The 23,760-nt window shown below is 42.1% G+C and overlaps 1 protein-coding gene across 3 annotated transcripts in view; it reads left to right on the top strand.

Moving 5' to 3' along the window:
* The window catches only part of AASS (aminoadipate-semialdehyde synthase), a 243,251-nt gene that overhangs the window by 186,623 nt on the left and 32,868 nt on the right, over positions 1-23,760 (top strand). For all 3 annotated transcript variants that reach the window (XM_073619794.1, XM_073619795.1, XM_073619796.1), the window contains 4 exons: positions 1,389-1,518; positions 3,746-3,856; positions 16,166-16,274; positions 22,549-22,689. In XM_073619794.1, coding sequence (XP_073475895.1) covers positions 1,389-1,518; positions 3,746-3,856; positions 16,166-16,274; positions 22,549-22,689 — 491 coding nt within the window. The remainder of the gene's footprint in view (positions 1-1,388; positions 1,519-3,745; positions 3,857-16,165; positions 16,275-22,548; positions 22,690-23,760) is intronic.

Genomic DNA, 23,760 nt, shown 5'->3' on the forward strand with positions numbered 1-23,760 from the left:
ACCTGGAAGCTGATTGGTTTCTGTGCAGAAATGAGCCTGATTTTGCACTCTCCAGTTTTAGTAAATAAACCCCATAGTCTCTCTATGTGATAGACTTATGTTGGTGTCTCACCACCTCCGAACACCACAGACTAGCTCCACGTCTACTTCTGGTTCCAGTCCTGACGTCACCTACGGTCGCCCGTAAACCTACACAAGTTTATCACATAGAGAGACAGAACCTTGATTATTTTTAACATGTGAGTGGCTTTCTACTTGTCATTATATTTTAGTTTACTTGGTTACTATACCATTGGAGGATATCTTTGCTTTATTCACATGAGAATGGCCATCCTGGGGAACATTTTATACCTGAACAGCTGGATATTCACATAAGTGTTTTATGCCAACCATGAGAGTGGGAGGCATTACGATTTGGTGAGTGTATATACCCGTGGGGGGCGAGGGATCGCCAGTGCACACGAGGTGATGTGTGATTGATCTTTATCTTTATCTCAACAGGAAAAAGATTTCAACACTTTTATTTTGCACAATATTGGTGGCCTTTTATTTATTGACTTTTTGGTTACTATGGATGAAAGCCTGTAATAGAGCATAAATCACAGCGCAATTTTGGAGTGAGAATCTGCTTACACTTTGAGTACAGTACTTGGACTATGTAAGGTGTTACACCAGACTCGTGTGTTTTATATGTATTATATTCTGTCCCGAAAGATGTTTCCTCCCTCTTGTTCCACTATACAAATTAATCTGTACACATGTGTGGTTTACTACACTGATATGGATGCCCCCCCCCCCCCCTTTTCCTTCTTCAGTCTATTTTTAAAAAATTAAAAATGTTTATTAAAAGGAAATATTCTGCTTGTAGGCTTTTAAAGTAATTATTCTATGCTTTTACTTGCAAAAATTGTTGACATGGCCTCTTTAAATAATCTATTAGGCGGATCAAATCCTTGCCTGAATGATAGACCTCCTAAGCTGCTGTCCCACAACCAATCACTAAGTGTTTGGTTATATGACTGGCCAGCATTAGGGCGCAGACCAGCCTTGTCCACACTGGCTTCTTAATGTGATAACAGGTAACAGAAGGCATGAAATACTGTACAAATGTTTGCTTGTGAAACTACTACTTCAATGTAAATATTTTATGCCTTCTATTACGCCAGTATAGGAGATGGGGTAGGCTTTTTAAGAATTTTAAAAAAGATTGAGGTGTCAACTTTATTACATTATTATTTTCTTAGCATAGTATAATGCAGTATGTGACAGGAATGTTTTTAAATTTGATTAGCTACTGCACAGCCATACACAACAGTGTATTTTGAATGATAGGGGTATTACTATTTATTGGTTTTAAATTTTCTGGAATCCTTTTTTCCTTCCATCAGTCTCCATGATAAAAGATCAGGTGGATCACTTGGCAAAGAAGTACAACAACACAACACCACTTACTATGGATGTCCTGAAGAGTGAAGAGAAGCTGTCTTCTATAGTAAAGAAACATGATCTTGTTATCAGGTTACTATTGGCTTGTTTATGGGGAAGGACCTGCTTTTGTTGATGTCCTTCTCTTAATTTGTGTCCTATTGAGATATAGCGGGAGACAATCTACAAGACCAGTGCTCCAAACACAATAACAGTATCCAAGAAAATATTCAAAGTTCTATATTCTATAGATGTCAGCTACAGTTCTAAGATATTTAGTAACAAAGTTACAGCTTTCTTCCCCTTCTATCTGATACTCTACACTCCTATTTATAAAAATGTTTCCAGAAAGGGTTATGTTTTTGCTCATAGCAGTCAGCCATGTTATCTCAGGAGTATGGGATGGTAAAAGAGAATCTGTTTGCTCTGGGCAGCAAGGGCTGTTCTTTTTTTATAGACACTGATCTGAAAGACCCCAAACATCATCCAAGGCATAATAGTTTAGTGTACATAATTGTGAAAAAAAAAACCCATGGCAAAGACCATTGGTAATGTTGAAAAATAAAATATGATCACAAATAAAATAAACATGAATAATACATTTAATAACAAAAATACTTTCCAAAATGGTTTGCTTAAAGAACTATCGCCAGAAGAAAATAAAGCTTGTTAAATCCCCCAGGGAATTCTGGGCACTCAGTACTTATCCCCATCTAAATCCACGAGGGGCACCACAGAGCCATATAGTGTAGTACGTTTTTTTATTCATTTTTATTTTATTAATTTTAAATAATGCGCTTAATCTAGCACATCTTTTTCTCAATAAAAAGTGCAAGGGGATCATCCAAGAATGGAGGAGTGGTGGATGGAACGCATTGGGGGACCGCTGCAGCCGCTGGGAGTCGCTCGCAGGTGCCGATATAAGGATCTCTGGAACCGCTTTTATGTCCTCCATCGGTCTCTTAGAGACTGATGAAGACGTGGCATGTCTCCTAAACACATTTCCCATGATTCACAGCGGCGTGACAACTGTGCAGGAACATTTGGGTAATTAGTGGCAGTTCCAGAGATCCTTATACTGGCACCTGTGAGCGACTCCCTGCATGACATTTTCTTCACTTTGATCACCCATGGTTTCTAGCCTATGATCATTACAGCACCCAGCATCCCTGAACAGCCAGTTTCTTGAATGTGTGCGTTGGGAACATGGCGTTTGGGCTTACCAGGAAGTGGGAGCGGGTACCTGTCAAAATTGGGTTTTGACAGGTACTCGTTCCCCCCTCCCACAAAGAGTCAAATGTGGCAGTGGAGGGTGCAAACAAGCGGAGCTTCCCCTTTTGGATGGAGCTCAGTTTTTAAGATATCATGTGGCTGTTTAGCATTTCATTACTAAAAACAGACTTTTTCAGATTCAATTCAGCTGAATTTGGGACACTATAAAAATTCTCCCCATCCAAACCCATGCAGAAGTTTACCTTTGTTGTTGCACAACTAGCCCAGCCCCCCTCCTATCTATCTGTCATCACTAATTAACCGATTATATCAACCATTGGATTTCTGAGTGACAGCTTAGGATTTCAAGGGGTGTGACAGGCAGTGCACACAGACTGTACAGCCCCCACCTCCCACTCTTGTGCAGTGCTGTCTCCTCATCTATCCTGTTTTCATTTACACTGAGTCCAGATCTGTAGCCAGCTATTTAGGGCACAGAGGATGGAAACAATCAGCTTATGTTGTGAAAGATTGCAGCTGGAGAAAGGGGCTTTCACAAAAACACAAGCTGACAACCGCAAAAGCCAGGTACCAAACTAGAGTATCTCAGACAAGCATAATACCTAGCTTGTGCTGTTGTCAGCTTGTATTTTTATGAATAAAACTCAATTTTCTCTAGCTACAATCATTAAAAACACAAGCTGACAGTTTCCATTCTCTCTAGGATAGAGACTCATTACTGCAGAATGGAGAAGGTTCAGGGCTCAGCTGTAACTCCACCCATATTTTTAGGATTCAGAAGGGTTGGAGCTACAGCCAGCAGTACCAGAAAGATGTATCTTTTTGAACTTCCTCAGCTTGGATTTTAATGGAGCAAGTGCTATAGGCACAGGCACCCCATCGAGATTGATCAGTCTTTGTTTTCTTCTTGTGATAGTTCTTGCTGGTAGGGACTTCTTTGCAGTTGAAGATGTGTATACAATACATTTTACTTGTATTATGTTGCACCTTAGCTGAGGCAGCATAATATGACATAACATGTAGTGAAGTTATAATAAGATGCTTCTTTTTATTCTTCTCGGTTTCAATCTGCTTTCATGCCATTCAGTTTACTGCCCTATTCTGCACATCCGATAGTTGCAAGAAAATGCATCAAAGAGAAGGTAAACCTGGTGACTGCCAGCTATTTGACTCCTTCTATGAAAGAGCTGCAGCAAAGGTATGCTACATTTATGGCAGTCTTTTTTTTCCTTCAGACTTTTCTTTTTCTTTTCTCTTCTAATCCTGCAACCACAGCTTTCAAATCAACAGTAATAAGCTTGTATCAACAAGTTAGGAGAAACCATATTCAATTAAATATAAACTGTTTCAAGATAACCTGAAGTGCATTTGTTGGTCATTTATAGATCTTCTTGTGTTCTGTTTTCCTTTGTGTTGCATACCTTCTCAGTAGGTAAGTAGTAACAATGGCACCTAACTGCACAGTGCTTCTTTTCTGTCTTTTGTCTGGCATAGTAATCATGGCTTTGGTCTTACTCATCAGACTGCAATCCATGCTGTCTAAGGTTTCAGGAAACATTAAATATAGTTCTATTAAAGTGTAAAAAAAATAAAATCCCTTCTGGTTGATCAATATACATTGCAAGGATTTAACAAACTTTGTAGCAGATTTCTCTGGTTTATGCTGTTTGTTCCACGATGTCGTGTGGATACTGATTCTGAATAGGAGTGACTAATTCATTTTAATCAGCTGGTATACTGTGTGTTCTGATGAGTGTCTGCATCCCTTAGGAAGTGATTAACCCTTGCCTAGGCTTATATTATTGCATGCTCATGTCACAGGTACGCAGCCCATTCATTTTAATGGGCTGCTGTACCTATGAGAAATGCGAATAAGGAGTCCCAGAAACTTTTCTAAAATCATGCCGTGTGAAACTGCATGGTACTGTGGCATCGTGCGGTTTTGCGCAAATGAAAATACCCTGCATTTTCCGATGTGTGAGGGTGCCATTAATAATGGATGGCACCCCATTCGTCTGCTAAAGAGCAATGTGTTTGTCCTGTGGGTTGGGAACGCTTGTTATTATGCACATGTTTCCCACCCACACATATGTGAACCTAACATTAGGGAGCATCTCACCAATAATGACCTTTTTTGTTGTGGTTGATGCCTAAAAGCTGACTCTTATTTTAGTGCAGAGTTCTTCATCCAAGCAGGAATTCACATTTCTGGGAGCATTCTGTACACCAACTGTGCACAGAACACTTCCAGGTTGCCATATTGCATTGCATTTTAAAGCAAATTACAGTGCTGCAGTTTGAAAATTACAATATGATGTGTGTAGCATATGTATATGCTACAATAATAATTTTATCTGCTATATTTTTTTCTCCATGAAAGTCCAGTTACCCTCTTAAGTTAGAACTAATGCATTTGTACGTGGTAAGTGCTAAAATTTCTTACTCAGGAGAAAACTTTACTCAGTTCTCTAAATTTAGGATGCTTTTATATAGGTTAATTATTGGTAATTTTAGGCCATTGCTTATATAAAGACGGGGCAATGTATGGAGCACAGCTGACATGAATCTGTATTGAATGGCCAGGATGGGAGATAGTGTATTGTGACAACCACACCAGAAATGTTAACCTCTTCATGCTGACCGTACGCAAATATGCGGCCCCACTAGGCTTTTTTTTCTGTAGGGGCACATATTTCTGTATCTCCCTTTTGTGTTGGCTCCCAGCACAGAGACTGGGGTGTCACGGAGAGCCCCGTACTAACGATCGGGACCCAGGTCTCCGATTCCGGGTCACCTGATCGCTGTGATAGCCTCTGGCTATCGCAGTATTCAGTCACTGTGGGAAGCCCGCCCCTGTGTGTTCTTTCTCTGTTAATACAGGAGAGAGATACTTGTAAAAAATAAATAATAAAATGCCTAGATCAAGGTTTGATCTAGGTCATTGCCAGGGTTAGTGTTTGAGTCAAAGGTCAAGGTCAGTATTTATTTATTTGTTTTAGATCAACGTCAATGTGGTTTTTTGTTTTTTGTTTTTTTGGCAAGATTTAAAAAAATGCAATATGGGCACGATTGTTTTTGGGCCTTACTACGGGTACAAACAACAACAACTAACATATACATATTTGGTATTGCTGCGATCGTCAGGAGCAGGAGAATTTCATTTAGGTTGTTCTTTGGTAGAAGGTTATGGTAGTAGCAAGAAATATGGAGGCTGTCGCCCCTGCCTAGAGGCGGAAGCCCCCTACGCCAGGGGCTTCCGCCTCTAGGCAGGGGCGACAGCCTTCACCATCAGACTCTAGAGGAAGATCACAGAGTCAGACCCAGGCTCAAAAAAAATCCAGGGGTCAGAAACCTGTAACCCAGAATCCTAAAGCCTTATCATGAAGAGGCAACTCCCCTCACCAAGGTGGGGGGAAGACTTCTGCAGTTTTCAGAAGTCTGAAAAGAAGAAATTCAGGACAGATGGGTCATCTCCGCGGTAACGCTGGGGTACAAGCTGGAATGTCGGGAATTTCCACCGTCTCGCTACCTGAGGTCAAGCGTTCCCAAAGATCCAGAGAAAAGACAATCTCTGTTTCAGGCACTAGACCGATTAATATCTCAAGGGGTGATCATACAGATCTCTACAAAAGAGCATGGTTTAGGGTTTTATTCAAACTTTTTTATGGTACCGAAACCAAATGGAGATGTCAGACCCATTCTAGATCTAAGGAATCTAAATCAGTTCCTGAAGATCCGCTCTTTTCACATGGAGATGATCAAGTCAGTAGTTTATAGCCTTCTAGGAGGAGAACTTCTGGCATCATTCGACATCAGGGATGCAAATCTGCATGTCCCTATATTTCCCGCCCATCAAAAGTTTCTGCGGTTTGAGTTAGAACAGCAGCATTTCCAGTTTGTAGCCCTGCTCTTCAGGCTAGCCACAGCACCCCGGGTGTTCACCAAAGTGCTGGCCCCACCTCTAGCCAAGTTAAGGGCACAGAGTATAACAGTTGTAGTGTACCTAGACAATCTATTGCTAATAGATCAGTCGGTGGCTTGTTTGGAGCAAAGCATACGCACTACAACCAACTATCTGAAAAATGTTTAGGTTGGATTCCCAACCTAGAGAAATCTTCCTTAATACCGCTTAAAAGGCTGGAGTCCTTGGGTCTGATCATAGACACAGCCCAGGAAAAGGTGTTCTTGCCTCAGGCAAAGATCAACTCCATAAGAGAGCTAGTGCGGATGGTCAGGTCAAATGGCGATCCCTCCATTCGCCTTTGCATGAGGTTGCTAGGAACCATGGTGGCTCCATTCTAAGCAGTTCCCTATGCCCAGTTTCAATTAAGACTGTTGCAAAACAGTATCCTGGAACAAAACAATTCAAGCAAAACAATTTAGACTTGCCAATGCAGCTGTCCCCAAGAGTGTCCCAAAGCCTCACTTGATGGTTAATAACCCAGAATCTGCTGAAAGGAAAATGCTTCAGACCAGTCATCTGGAAAGTGGTAAGGAGGGATGCCAGCCTTTCAGGCTGGGGAACGGTACTAGAAAAGACAACTGTCCAGGGACAGTGGTCAAGAACCGAAAGAACCATGCCCATCAATATCCTAGAGATTCGGGCAGTACGTCTGGCTCTAAAGGCCTGGACATTCAGGTTATGGGATTGTCCTGTCAGGATTCAATCTGAAAATGCCAACGCTGTGGCCTATATCAATCATCAAGGGGGCACCAAAAGTGTCTCAGTGCAGAGATTGGTGAACCTTATTCTAACTTGGGCAGAAAGGAATGTTCCGTGCCTTTCGGCAGTCTTCGTTCCAGGAGTAGAGAATTGGCAGGCGGGCTACTTAAGTCGCCAGCAGTTATTCCCAGGGGAATGGTCTCTTCACCCCGATATATTTTGGGCTGTTTGCCAAAGATGGGGGACTCCGGATGTAGATCTTCTAGCGTCCAGCTTCAACATGAAGTTAGTCAACTTTGTGGCCAGAACAAGGGAACCATTCGCATGCGGCGCAGATGTGTTGGTGACCCCATGAGATCAGTTCTCGCTGATCTATGCATTCCCCCCTATTCAGTTGCTGCCACTACTTCTTTGTAGGATCAAGCTGGAAAGAAAGCTGGTAATTTTGGTGGCACCAGCATGGCCCAGAAGGTCATGGTATGCAGAAATCGTAAAGATGGCAGTGGAGGGCCCATGGTCCCTCCCACTACGGCCAGATCTGCTCTTGCAGGGACCGATATTCCATCCTTCCTTATGGTCTCTAAATTTAACGGCTTGGCTATTTGAAACCCACATTCTGAAGAAACGTGGGCTTTCTGGGTCAGTTATCTCTACCCTTATTAGTGCAAGGAAGCCGGCTTCCAGAACTATAGAGTCTGGAGGGCTTATGTTTCCTGGTGTGAAACCAAGAGTTGGCACCCTCTGAGATATATCAAATAGGGGTAGAAATTGCCTTGAGTACTATTAAAGGCCAAGCCTCAGCTTTACCTGTCTTTTTTTCAAAGACCACTTACTACTCATTCTTTAGTCCGGGGTATATACAAGGGGTAACACAGCTTAATCCGCCTGTCAAACCTCCCTTGAACCCTTGGGACCTAAACTTAGTTGTGTCTGTGTTACAAAAACAGCCATTTGAACCGATACAACATATTCCCTTAGTCCTTTTGACGAGGAAGTTGGTAGGATTTTTATTACAGCTTACCTGTAAAATCCTTTTCTTGGAGTACACAGGGACACAGAGATCCTGCCCCTCTTTTGGGATTAAGTATATTGCTTTGCTACAAAAACTGATGTGCTCCTGGAAGGAGGAGGGGCTACATAGGGAGTGAACTTCCTTGATTGGGTATAACCAGTTTCAACACCTGAAGGTGGCCTATAACCCATTAATTAATTACTTAAGACTCTGTGTCCCATGATGTACTCAAAGGATTTTACAGGTAAGCTGTAATAAAAATCCTATTACTATTTTTGGCCAGCTTTCCTTTGATAAAAAATAAATAAATCAGGAGATATCCATTACCATTTACCACCAAAAGAGAGCCTAATTTCTTGTAAAAAATTGCGGTATAAGCTACCCGGATACACAAAGTAGTTGATGATATTAAAACTGTACATATCATAAGTTTCAAAATTGTGCTTAGGCATTTAGATTTGTTTTACCCTTAGGTGCAAAGGGGTTCATATTAATCCGAGCTGTTTTTAGCATCTTCCTGCAGGGTTGGCAGGTGAATAATGGCCAGGTAGGGCAAGATAAGACACTGTACTGCATACAGCAGGTCTCTTACTCAAGGCTATAAATGGATCACCAACACAGAGGTGATCATCAATAGTACAGAAAAAAAAGTGAACAAGGACTGCCAAAAAATTAAAGTAGAACTAAAGTTGTATTTTTTTTTTTCCCATGCAAGCACTCTAAAATAACAGGCTAAAAATTGTACACACATGTATGCTTGTAAACACTGTTACCTTTTTCCTTTCCATATCTTGCAGAGTCTGTTCCATTATCCACTATCTTAGCATTAGTAGTAGATAATGAAGGTGTTAATACTGTCTGAGCAAAGTGCTGTAATCATTCTTTGCAAGGAACCAGGCCTGTAATGGAATAATCCTATCCCCACTTGCCGAGCTCCCTCCCTGCTCTTTTTATCATTAGCCACTTGTTAATTGTTTGTTTTACTAAATGCTACTGTCAGTCATATGAAAACATAAGGCAGGACATTGCTCTGTGTAGTGATATACTCTGAAGGCAAAGGCATATACAGTAAAGGCATACTAAGAGGGAAGTGTGGAAAGCCTATAACCTCTGAGTTGTGTAGCTTGCACAGCTCAAACTAAGAAGTTATAGAGAATCCTGGGTTGCTGCTCAGCAACTAGGAAACATTGAGAAATCAACAAGGAACACAGACTTGCAAGTGTGCAATGCATGCACTATTTTTATGCAACTTTTATAGTGTTTGCAATAAAAAATAAACTTTAGTTCTGCGTTTAAGCGCTTGCCGACTGGCTCACGCCGATATACGTCGGCAGAAGGGCACGTACAGGCAGATTAACGTCTCACGGAGAGGAAGAACGGGGAAATGCTCATATAAACAAGTGTTTCCCCGTTCTGCCTAGTGACAGGACACTGATCACTACCCCCTGTAATCGGGAGCGGTGATCAGTGATGTGTCACACGTAGCCCCTTCCCCCTCAGTTAGAATCACTCCTTAGGACACACTTAACCCTTTACAGCGCCACCTAGTTGTTAACCCCTTCACTGCCAGTCACATTTACACAGTAATCAATGCATTTTTAATTGCACTGATTGCTGTATAAATGTGAATAGTCCCAAAATCGCGCCAAATGTGTCTGATAAGTCCGCCATAATGTCGCAGTCAAGATAAAAATCGATGATCGCCGCCATTACTAGTAAAAAAAAAAAAATATTAATAAAAATGTCATAAAACTATCCCCTATTTTGTAGGCGCTAAACTGAGGGAAAAACATTTTTTTTATAATTTTTGCGGATATTTATTATAGCAAACAGTAAAAAATAATGCGTTTTTTTTCCAAATTGTCGCTATTTTTTTGTTTATAGCGCAAAAAAATAACTCAGAAGTGATCAAATACCACCAAAAGAATGCTCTATTTGTGGGGAAAAAAGGATGTCGATTTTGTTTGGGAGCCACGTCGCACGACTGCGCAATTGTCAGTTAAAGCGACGCAGTGCCAAATTGCAAAAAGTGCTCTGGTCTTTGGGCAGCCAAATGGTCCGAGGCTTAAGTGGTTAAAGTGGAAGCACAATGTGCTTCTTAGTGGCCTGCGAGTGCACGTAGGTCTGCGAGTGGCCTGCGAGTGCACGTAGGTCTGCGAGTGGCCTGCGAGTGCACGTAGGTCTGCGAGTGCACGTAGGTCTGCAACTGTTCTGCAAGTGCAAGTAGGTCTGTGAGTAGCTGTGTATTGTCATGTTGTGTACCTGTGTATTGTCTTGAGTATTAGTGCCAGGAAGCTAGCTGTTAGGTACTTTGGACAGGGTATAATCCCCAATCCTCACTAAATTTAATAGGTACGATGCCCGGCGGGTGTGGAAAGGCGACTCTTTGTACATCTTCCTACATGTATGCGTTCCTTGATTATCCGATCGAGGGCAAATACTGCTGTGCAAAGTGTAAGCACATTGTTTCCCTGGAAGCCCAGTTTCTGAATCTGGGGAAGCAACTGTCGGCACTGAGAAGTCCCTCCATACTAAAGGAGAGCCAGGAACGTTCACGGCAGGTCCCGGCAGGGGCCAGCACAGAGGCGGGTGGAGACAAAGAGGTGCAGGCACTAGCAAAGAGTAGATGGGTGACAGTCAGGAAGGGTAGAGGGGGAAGTGCCAATGAGGCTGATCCAGGACTGGAGCATCCCAATAAGTTCGCTCCATTCAGTGACATTGGTGAAACCAGTCAGGGACCAGCACTGCTGGAGCTGAGGGACTCTCCTAGCTGCCGAGGGAAGAACTCCTCCAGTGAGTGGGGGGCAGCAAAGGGAAAGGAAAGACAGATTCTGGTGGTAGGGGACTCAATTCTTAGAAGGACAGAGAGGGCAATCTGTAACCAAGACCTGAAGCGCCGAACAGTATGTTGTCTACCGGGCGCTCGGGGGTTCGGCACATCACGGATCTTGTGGACAGATTACTGGGAGGGGCTGGGGAAGACCCAGCTGTCATGGTGCACGTTGGCACCAATGACAAAGTCAGAGGCAGATGGAGTGTCCTAAAGAACGATTTTAGGGACTTAGGAGCTAAATTGAGGAAAAGGACCTCCAAGGTAGTATTCTCAGGAATACTACCGGTACATCGAGCCACACCAGAAAGGCAGAGGGAGATTAGGGAAGTAAACAAGTGGCTGAAGAGCTGGTGTAGTAAGGAGGGGTTTGGGTTCCTGGAGGACTGGGCAGACTTCTCAGTCGATAACCGGTACTATAGAAGGGATGGACTGCACCTAAATGAGGAGGGTGCAGATCTTCTGGAAATGAAGATGGTCAAAAAGTTAGAAGGGTTTTTAAACTAGACAATGGGGGGGAGGGTCCAGAGGTAGAGATAGTCAGCGCGGAAGATATTTCAGAGGGTAGTATTGGGGGCATTAGTGGTAGGTTGACCAAAGCACAAAAACACAAGGTAAGTATAGTAGCAAGTCCTAGTTGCAATCGCAAAACACCCAATACGAGGACAATATGCGACCGGTCTAAACTATGTGGCATGTTCACCAATGCCAGGAGCATGGCGGACAAGATGGGTGAACTAGAGATACTGTTGTACGAGGAGGATTTGGATTTTGTGGGAATTTTAGAGACCTGGTTCAACAGCTCTCATGATTGGCTGGCAAACATTCAAGGGTATACCCTTTACCGCAAGGATAGAGAGGGTAAAAAAGGGGGAGGGGTATGCCTATATATCAAGAATAACGTACAAGTGAATGTGAGAGATGACATCACTGGGGGAGCTAGGGAGGAGGTGGAATCCTCATGGGTAGAGCTCCAAAGGGATGAAGCTAAGGGGAAAATAATACTGGGAGTATGCTATAGGCCCCCTAACCTGAGGGAGGAAGTGGAGACAGATCTCCTCTCACAATTTGGATTAGCAGCAAGGATGGGAAGTGTTATCATAATGGGGGATTTTAATTATCCAGACATAGACCGGGTGGAGGGAACCTCACATTTATTTAAGGCTCGCCAGTTCCTTAATGTCTTTCAGGACAATTTTATGGGTCAGATGGTAGACCCACCAACTAGAAATAATACATTACTGGATCTACTGATTACCAACAATACAGACCTGATCACGGATGTGGAAATACGGGGCAATTTAGGTAACAGCGATCACAGGTCAATTCGTTTCAGTATAAATCACACAAATCGGAAACATAAAGGGAATACAAAGACACTGAATTTCAAAAGAGCCAACTTCCCTAAACTACAAACCTTGCTAAAAGGCATAGATTGGGATAAAATATTAAGAACAAAGAATACGGAGGAGAGATGGGTTTGCTTTAAGAGTATATTAAATAAGGGCATTAGCCAATGTATCCCATTGGGTAATAAATTTAAAAGAGCGAACAATAGTCCTGGATGGCTTAACTCCAATGTAAAAATGCATATAAAAGCAAAGGAGAAGGCCTTCAAAAAATACAAGGTTAAGGGATCATCCTCAGCATTCAGACTTTATAAAGAATGCGACAAGAAATGTAAGGGTGCAATTACGACGGCTAAGATAGAACATGAAAGACACATAGCGGAGGAGAGCAAAAAAAATCCCAAGAAATTCTTTAAGTATGTAAACAGTAAAAAAGGGAGGATAGACCATATTGGCCCCATAAAGAATGAGGAAGGACATCTGGTTACAAAGGATGGGGAGATGGCGAAGGTATTGAATTTATTCTTCTCCTCAGTCTTCACGAGTGAATCGAGGGGCTTCAGTAACCAAAACTGCAGTGTTTATCCTTATGATACAACACAGGAAGCACCTCCATGATTAACAGAGGACAGAATTAAAATTGGACTTGAGAAACTTAACATTAATAAATCACCGGGACCAGATGGCTTGCATCCAAGGGTACTTAGGGAACTCAGTCAAGTGATTGCCAGACCATTGTTCCTAATTTTTACAGACAGTCTACTGACTGGAATGGTACCAGCTGATTGGAAAAAAGCCAATGTAGCACAAATATTTAAAAAGGGCCCAAAATACATCCCTGGGAATTACAGACCAGTTAGCCTAACATCAATAGTATGTAAACTCTTGGAGGGGATGATAAGGGACTATATACAAGATTTTAGTAATGAGAACGGTATCACTAGCAGTAATCAGCATGGATTCATGAAGAATCAATCTACTAACCTTCTATGAGGAGGTGAGTTGCCTTCTAGATAAAGGAAGGCCCGTAGACGTAGTGTATCTGGATTTTGCAAAAGCATTTGACACAGTTCCCCATAAACGTTTACTGTACAAAATAAGATCCGTTGGCATGGACCATAGGGTGAGTACATGGATTGAAAACTGGCTACAAGGGCAAGTTCAGAGGGTGGTGATAAATGGGGAGTACTCGGAATGGTCAGGGGTGGGTAGTGGGGTTCCCCAGGGTTCTGTGCTGGGACCAATCCTATTTAATTTGTTCATAAACGACATGGAGGATGGGATAAACAGTTCAATCTCTGTATTTGCAGATGATACTAAGCTAAGCAGGGCAATAACTTCTCCGCAGGATGTGGAAACCTTGCAAAAAGATCTGAACAAATTAATGGGGTGGGCAACTACATGGCAGATGAGGTTCAATGTTGAAAAATGTAAAATAATGCATTTCGGTGGCAAAAATATGAATGCAATCTATACACTGGGGGGAGAACCTCTGGGGGAATCTAGGATGGAAAAGGACCAGGGGGTCCTAGTAGATGATAGGCTCAGCAATGGCATGCAATGCCAAGCTGCTGCTAACAAAGCAAACATTCATAAAGCAAACAGAATATTGGCATGCATTAAAAAAGGGATCAACTTCAGAGATAAAACGATAATTCTCCCACTCTACAAGACTCTGGTCCGGCTGCACCTAGAGTATGCTGTCCAGTTCTGGGCACCAGTCCTCAGGAAGGATGTACTGGAAATGTAGCGAGTACAAAGAAGGGCAACAAAGCTAATAAAGGGTCTGGAGCAGGGATCTCAAACTGGCAGCCCTCCAGCTGTTGTGAAACTACAAGTCCCATGAGGCATTGCAAGGCTGACAGTTATAAGCATGACTTGCACAGGCAGAGGCATGATGGGACTTGTAGTTTCGCAACAGCTGGAGGGCCGCCAGTTTGAGACCCCTGGTCTGGAGGATCTTAGTTATGAGGAAAGGTTGCGAGCACTGAACTTATTCTCTCTGGATAAGAGACGCTTGAGAGGGGATATGATTTCAATATACAAATACCATACTGGTGACCCCACAATAGAAATAAAACTTTTTCGCAGAAGAGAGTTTAACAAGACTCGTGGCCACTCATTGAAATTAGAAGAAAAGAGGTTTAACCTTAAACTACATAGAGGGTTCTTTACTGTAAGAGCGGCAAGGATGTGGAATTCCCTTCCATATGCGGTGGTCTCAGTGGAGAGCATCGATAGCTTCAAGAAACTATTAGATAAGCACCTGAATGACCGCAACATACAGGGATATACAATGTAATACTTGCACATAATCACACATAGGTTGGACTTGATGGACTTGTGTCTTTTTTCAACCTTCACTACTATGTAACTATGTAGAACAAAATGCTGCAAGATTTGTGAATCAATTGAATTTCTTTCCTGCTAAATGAATGCCTTTCTCTTTACATAGGTGTTCTGTTAATTATATTGGGCACTGCAATAAGTCCCATTTACATGCATTTCTTCAATAAACCGTTTAAAGAGAACCAACTCTACATCCACAACTGAAGAACAATTAAACACAGAGTAAATGCTTGACATTTTCATTAATAAAGAATTCAGCATTAAACACAGAAACAATAGCCCTTCTGGGTTTCATGCTGCTCAGAGTTTTTTTTTTTTAAACCAGGTAAAAACTCCAAAATAAAATATTAAACCTATGTAGCGCTACCCCCGCAGGAGCCGCTGGTACAGCCTGGCACGTTCACTCCTGAGACAAGAAGAAGTCCTTGCAGCTTTGTTTGTTTTATTTAGGGGAATTGAACTTGGATGGGGAAGGGTTATTATAGGATGCTCATTTGATCAGTAGAAACTCTTCAGGGGCACAACCTATATAAATCCGGTATATACACACTCCTCTTTTACCGCCAGTACAAACTTGCTTGGAGAACTTCAACTCCCAGTGCCAGCTAGCACTTTGGTTTGATCCAACAAAATCTCAGTCGGATCCTTATGAATGCCCTTTTCTGGCAGGGACCGCAGGCCCCTTTAGTAGTGCAGCAAAAATAGAGGTCTTTGGTGCTAGCTGTCCTATTCCTGTGACTACTGCTCCTAGTACTACCCCTTCAGGCACCGCCTTGGCTGCAGCTGGCCCTCCTGGCCACTTCTCCACAGTCCTCCCAGACTGACTCTGCATCCATCCCGAACTGCTTGCACCCAGTCCCTACAGGCATGCCTCTCAGTCCTCTAACTGCAACACTCACAGATGCTGCAATTTAGAAATTGGATGAAAGGGTTTAGCACTGTGAAATCGGGGACAGTTCCTGGAAATTGGGGAGAGTTAGGAGCTATGCAATATCCTAACAATGTCCTGGGAGTATTCCAGTCAGGCTTCATTAGGTAAGTAAATGGCCTACACTTATAGCAAGAGCATTATTCAAGATGCCCCTTATCTACCTAGGCAGTTTTTTGTTAAAGGTGAACTAACCCTTTTTTGCTTGTTGCGTGCAGCTGTAAAATAATACATTTAATAGTATTGCATATTAAGTAGTCTTTATCTGGTAAATATGGGGAAATACCTAGAAATTGGCCATCCGTTTTGCAAGCAATCACTTCCTGAGTATTTGGTTTGCATTCTTACACTTTTTTTTTTTTGCAACATGTTGCAGTGCTGAAGACTCTGGAATAACAATAGTTGGTGAAATGGGATTGGATCCAGGCCTTGATCATATGCTGGCCATGGAATGCTTTGATAAAGCTAAAGATGTGGGCGCCTCTGTAAGTATTTATACAAATATAAGCCTTGTTTTAGGAAACCTTGTTTTAAAAGAATCTGTCGCACAATTCAACACCTATTTTGTATGTAGGGCAGTGTAGCTACATAAGCTGAGCTTCGCTGCTCCAGAACTGGTATGCACAGCGAGTCTGGGAATGGCTGCACATAATAAAGGATTCTGGGGTGGGTTTTTGCTTTTCCTAAAATTTCCCTTTAATGCTCAACTTAAAATGGAAGAAAAGTCTAACTATTCTTTAAATAATAATTTCCTCCTCCTACCTATCCTGCCTAAGCTGTATAAAAAAAAGTGCTTGCTTAACTCTTTTTAATCTTGTCTAGTCATGTGATCCTGCAGCTCAAGGAGTGCTTAACAATAGCTGGGAATTGCGGGAGCCATGATGTCATCCATAGGCTGTCATGGCCCAGCCATTGCCAGCACTCCTTTCTCTTTCCCTACAGGAGCTACTCACAGACACCAGGGAGCTGGAGGTGCAGGATCATGTGACTGGATTGGATAAAAAAATAGGCAAGTACACACATCTCTTTCTATACAGGTTAGGCAGAATAGGTAGGAAGAGGGGGAGGGAACCTTTTTAGGAATACTTAGACTTAGGCTGTTCTTTAAGTTACAGGATACACACAGTTTTGCCCAGTTAGATCCAATCCACCTTCCCTAACTTGTGACTAATGGCTAGTCAAACTCACACCGCGCTGTCACTCGTACACAGTGGCGGTGTGTCCATAAGGCCACACGGGTGCCGCCCCCTCTCTCCAGCCACCCCCCTCTGTGTATAATGAATATAATATCCATGGCCACTGTAGACGCCCCTTATTCAGGTGTCCGGACCCTTTTCGGTCACCGGGCTCCTGAATTATAGCAGCTGGGGGGGTGTTTCTGGTGCACCTGATTAGAGCCATAGGCTCTAATAGGCTTCAAAAAAGGTGAACTGTGAGCGCAAAGCATTGCGCTCGCAGTTCACCCAGGTGGATTAGCAAAGCAACTGAATATTTGCTTTGCTAACACAGAACCGCCTCTCAGCCAATCAGGTAGCGCGGATCTAATACCCATGACCTGATTGGCTGAAGGCATGGGCGTCCTGATTGGATGCGTAACGGAACGGGAGAGGACAGAGCCATGGAGGACACAGGACCTTGTTGCTAACACCTGCTGCATTTCCCACAGCTCGCTGCTGTCTCCCGCCACCAGGAAGTGTGTGCCGGTCAGGCGGGGGGGGGGGGTTGGGGGTCACAGAGGCTACATATGATGGGTCACAGGGCCTACATATGATGGGTCACAGAGGCTGCAATTAATGGGCACAGTGGCTGCGTTTGATGGGGCACAGTGGCTGCAATTGATGTTTTTTTTTCTGAATATTTCAGTTTGTTTGCGCCCACCCCCAAAATTTTGAGCACCAGCAGCCACTGCTGGTACATGACAATGACTCTCTTGGCCTCACCCTGTGCAAAGATTTACCAGCTTGTAATACCCGCTGTCACCACAGACCGGAATATCCAGAGATTTACCACACAGTAATGCTCTTCAAAGAGACAGAAATTTTTTAAAGTGATTGTAAAGGCTCGTTTTTTTAAAAAATTTTTTATGACAAACATGTTATACTTGCCTCCTCTGCGCAGTTGGTTTTGCACAGAGCAGCCTGGATCCTCCAATTCTCAGGTCCCTCTTCTGCTCTCCTGGCCCCTCCCTCTGGTGAGTGCCCCTCAGCCAGCAGCTTTCTATGGGGGCACCTGAGCTAAATCAGAGCTCCGTGTACCCATTCATACACAGAGCCCTGACCCGACCCCGCCCCCTCTCTTCCCTGATTAGCTGACTGATTTTGATTGACAGCCACGGGAGCCAATGGCGCTGCTGCTGTGTCTCAGCCAATCAGGAGGAGTGTCTGGGACAGCTAAGACACTTGTGGACATCGCTGCAGAGAGAAGGGGCTTAGGTAAGTAATTAGAAGGGTGCTGGGGAGGCTGCTACACACAGAAGGTTCTTTTATCTTAATGTATAGAATGCATGAAGATAAAAAACCTTCTGCCTTTACAACCACTTTAAGTTCTGGCTTAGTACATTAGAGATGATAATAGCAATTTTTTTTACTCAAAATAACAGTTTATTGGATGGAGACATCGCCTGTATCCACACCTTAGCAATTGCTTTCCTAGCAAGGAATAGTGACTCTTGAATGAATATAGCTAAGTATTTGTCTATGTCGGTGTCAGGTAATAAACCCAGGAGACACAACTTTGGGTCAAGACCCATTGGTGAGCCCATATTATCATGTAAAAATTTAGTTACTTGTAGCCAGTGGGTTTGTATGTTCGGGCAGCTCCATATTAAGATAACCAATATGGGTGAAGTCTCCATACAGATGTAGGTGCCTTAGAGAGCATGGACATCTGTATCCAGTGATAATAGCTATTTTAGTATTGTTTAATAATAGTAATCAAATGGTGCAAGCTAAATATTTACAAAGAAAGGAGTCAAAACAGAGAAGAGACAATGTAACACAAAACCCAAAAAGTTTTTAAAAGTGAAAATATTAAACAGAGTCCTGGTTCTGAGTTCAGAGTCAAGTCAATGAGCATAAGATGGATTAGTGGCTCTCATAAATCTTGGCTGTTGTTCCTTGTTTGATGATAAAAACAGAGCTCCAGACTCCTGATGCAGGCTTTTTTTCTGGTCCCTGAGGAGGGTGTGGGCAGAAATGATCTGGTCTTATGAGTGGCCGATGGGATGTCAGTATTTATGACCATGTAGCTGCCACACCCTCAAATGCAGTTTCATACAGATATTAATATCTTACAATACTTAGGTTGCATTATGGTAACTTGTCTATTATTGTCCAGCATGAAATTATTGTTTGCATGAATGCAAATATAAATGGTATCAGATGCCTGTTTCATCTAAGAGTAGTGTCCAGCTTGTCTCCAGTACCTTCTAGTATAGTGATGTTTGGGCTTAAAATGCTAATTAATTGATGGGAAAAGACATCCTTATTCTGGGGGTACTGTTATTATCTCTGGAGTTTTGAAATACACTGAAGTGTTGAATCTCCAGTAAGAGATAGACATAAATGTGTATTTGCTAATTGTAATTAGCCTGTTACTATTAGCTAGGAGGATATCTGCTTGCTTTTCTAATTACTTAAACCTGGACTAAAGGTTTATGATCGCTCTTAAGCCTCGTGCACACCATCGGATTTTCTGTAGGAAATTGTGTGATGACAGACTGTTGGCCTAAAATCCGACCATTAGTACGCTCCATCAGACAGTTGTTGTCCAACTTTTCGCCAACAAATGTTGGATGGCAGGCTAGTAAATTTTCGTATCGTCTGTATACAAGTCCGTCACACAAAAGTTGAAAGTACAAACACGCATGCTCACCAGAAGGTGCCCAAAGGGTGGCGATCAAGAGCTGAAATTCCTCGTAGTACGTCACTACGTTCGTGTTTGTTGGCTGACAGTTGTGTACCGTTTGTATGCAAGACAGGTTCTTGGCACATGCCCTTCGGACGAGTCTGACGCTTTGTTGGCAAACAATCTGATCGTGTGTACCAGGCTTTAGAGTGAGACTGGGATGTGTATTGTGTTAAGCCTAGTACACGGGACACACATGGACTGAATGTCGCGCGGCATCGGTTAGTTATCTAGAAACCAGCCAACATTCGGCCCACGTGTACGGCAGCCGATCTGTTCGTGACCAAAAAAAGGTCTGCCGATCAGCAATCTTAGCCAATGGCTGAGAGCGCTGACCGGTGTGTTCTGGCAGGGGGGAACACAATAGCACAGCAGAGGAGATCGCTGTACTAATATCGAATTGTTAGTACAGCGGCTCCGACCTGAGTTGTCAGGGGTTTTTTTTTGTTCAACCTGCTGGGTTTACCTGGCTTTTTAATCACATCAGCCATAATTTAGCCAGCTATGCATTAGCGTAACTATGAGCCCTGGATATTAGCATGTACACATACTGATGCATGAAAGTGGTGGTCTAGATATAATGGTGGTGGTCTAGATATAATTGCTCCTGTAATTGTTTTTAGATGTTAGGAGGTATAGGTTCCTTTAGCAAATTATAGTTTAATTTATTTATTTCTCTACATATTAATTCCCCAATGGATTGATTGTTATGATTTTGTCAAATTGAAATCCATGACTGACCTATATGTTTTTTGTTTTTTTGTTTGTTTTTTTAAAGAATTTTACTATTATCGATTTTAGTAATTTTAAGGTTAATGCAATAATTTGTTTGCTTTTTAATTCATTTGCATATGGGTTGTTCCTTGTTTATATGTAAATGAATTTATTTCCTTGTATTTATGAAATTTTATTATTGTTATATATTTATACATCTTTTAAAATTCTATGCTTTTCATGTTGGTGATTATTATATAGATTTAATTTAATATTGTGATATACCATTTCTGTCTGAGCTGTGCTATTATATTATGTAAGTATTTGTGTGAGATCTATGTGATTAAATCTGTTTTCAATGTAATTTTTTTGTTATATTACTGTATGTAATAAAGCATTACTATATTAGTTGACAAATGTGAGGCGGATACCATTGGGGTATGTGAATTAATTTGTCGCAGTGGTATACCAACCCAGCCCATTTTATATTTTAAATAGATATCTGTGTCTCCATCGCCATGTCTGGAAAAGAGGCATGCCTTGAAACGCATTATCTAAGAGATGGAGGATGCTCTACATCCTTCCTGGTGATTTCCTACCAGTCTCTGTGTTTAGTGATGCATCACTTTCTGTGATGCGGCTCCTGGTGGGTACCCCAGAGCTTCCTGAGTCCCCAGCACATCATACTTGGTAGTCTCTTCTTGTGAGCCGGATTCTTGCACTAATGGTCTGGCCGCTCTCAAGGGCATATCCGATGTATACCACCAGGCTGCTGCCACATACCACAAAGACTCCAGGTTTTATGTGAGCATACAATTCTCTCTCTATCCATGCCCGCTACAGCATTTATTCCATAAAGTGAGTGAACTGCCTAGCCTTTCCTTCTTTTCAAGCTCCTATAGGGCCTTGATCACAAGTTAAAATGTATTCCCATATGGCTACTTGCACTCTGGTACTAGTTTTGTGTTTTTGAAGTTTACTATGTCCAGTGGTTATTGAGCAGCAAGTATTATGGGACTATCTCTCATAAATTTGGACTGCGATTTGTTTCATCATTTTATGGACTGTACCCCCAGACCAGGGACCGTCAAACTATGGCCCTCCAGATGTTGCAGAACTACACATCCCATGAGGCATTGTAAAACTCTGACATTCACAGACATGACAAGACATGATGGGAATTGTAGTTCCTGAACACCTGGAGGGCCGCAGTTTAAAGACCCCTGCCCCAGACGGTTTGTTTTTTGTGTTTTATGTCTTTTCATTCAGTGTTTGGTGTGCCCAGTTTGAATTATCAGTTATTAAAGGTCAGAGTTGATTTGGGTAGATTGCTGCTTTTAATGAATTACTGCAGTTGTCTACAATATTGAAGGGCAGGTGTCCCTAACTCTGGTGCACTTAATGCCATATAGTAGTATTCGTATATGTCACCCTTCCATTATTTGATTTTCCACTAGGATGGGGAATGGATATCTGTTTCTTCAGATAATGTTTCTCAGTCTGCCCAAAATGGCATAATTCATTTTGGAAGGAGTTGGCCATTTTAAAAGACAAATGTGATCTGAGGGTGACAGAAGCAGTTATAATACAGCCCTTATGGTTTTATAGGTCACTTGCTCAATGTGTTTGCTTGAGAGCACACTTAATCACATTCCAGTGTCTGGAATCTTGAACATAATATCTAAGTGGATAAGCCTAGGTTTTTTATGTATTAGTTTTTAAATCTTTTCCTGGTAACCTCCTAAAAAATTTTGATAAAATGTCACTTAATTATTTTATTCATTTGGAAAAAGCTTCATCCGTTCTTGGTATCTTTATTTAAAGAAGTGTAGGAATAGCAAAAAATAAAAAAATCTTTACTCGCCTGAGTGATCATATGACTGCTAGTTCAGTTTTCAGTCTGCTCTGAGCACAGAGAGGGCGGGAGTGGCTGGCTCAGAGAGGCTGAACCATCTGGATTCTTCCAGAGCCTGGAGTGGCTCTGTGATCAAGTGTGACCAAGATATCTTTGGCCATACTTCTCTTTTAAGGCAAAACCATCCAGGTATACACTTTTACAGACAGTAAATTTCTCCTTTAATTGGATGGACCTTGACAATGGCAAATCATGACAAATAACCACGCTCCTCTTTTCTGCAGGTAGAGTCCTATGTCTCATTTTGTGGGGGTCTTCCAGCTCCAGAGTATTCTGACAATCCACTGAGGTACAAGTTCAGCTGGAACCCGCTTAGTGTTCTCGTAAATACAATACAGCCTGCCACTTATCTGAAGAATGGAGAGGTTAGTGATGACCAATGATTCCTTTCATTAAAGAAAATAATGCTTTTGTTGTTGTCCAGGAATAACTACAATCAGTACACTTAAATTGGCTTTTGCACTGTAGCAATGCAACACTGAAGGTGTGGGCAGGACAGAAGGAAGGATGCCAGGTATGATGCTGGAAAAGAGAACTAGGATTAATGCCAGAATGAGTGATCTGTAGGAGAGCAGTAGTGTATGGTAGGAACATGAGGGGTGAACTGAGCGAAAAGTAGGGGAAACTTTGGGGACCTGAAAATAAAACCTCTTCTAACCATGCAGGGACTAGGGTCAGTGCTGCGAATGCAATAAGATTTAAACTCACTGGACCTTCAAGCCAGGGACAGGTGGTGTTCTCCTGATTACTATCTGCAAGAGCATAGCATGGTGCACAGAAATGATGCATCCTGTATGGATTTATGTAGCCTGATTCTGTAAAGTAATGTGTCTCTATAAAGTGGTGCTTCTAGAAATCGAACTGCCATACTGAGGACTCATTTAGACAGGTGTTCTTTTTAAATGTAGCCCTTTTCTATTCAAAAGCAGTACTGTTGAAACAAGTGTGCTCAAAACAAATGCAAGGTTTAACAGGAAAGGGTTGGGTTTGATCCTCTTTGACTGCAATTTAAATGCACCTCAACGGGACTTGCTTCATGAAGTAATAAAAAGCAAACTCATGTAGTCATCTACACTACTCCGGTTAGGTCAACTGCAATCTGCTGATCTGCATTTGTGTGTTTCAAAAAACTCATCCATATGAGTTCTGATTCTGTCCACCACTATTACCACACCACACTATTCTGTAAGTGAACTACATCCTGCTAATTGCTCAAAACTATACTGTTCTTATTTGTCCACTGTGAAAGTGCAAAATTGAAGCAAAGCTAGCAGAAAAATGTAAAAACCAAATAAGCCATTTAATATAAAAAAAATATATATTCACAAAAGTGAGTACACCACTCACATTTTTGTAAATATTATATTATATATCTTTATGTGACAACACTGAAGAAATTACACTTTGCTACAATGTAAAGTAGTGAGTGTACAGCT

Source organism: Aquarana catesbeiana, linkage group LG03 (assembly GCF_042186555.1).
Source record: "Aquarana catesbeiana isolate 2022-GZ linkage group LG03, ASM4218655v1, whole genome shotgun sequence".
NCBI lineage: Eukaryota > Metazoa > Chordata > Amphibia > Anura > Ranidae > Aquarana > Aquarana catesbeiana.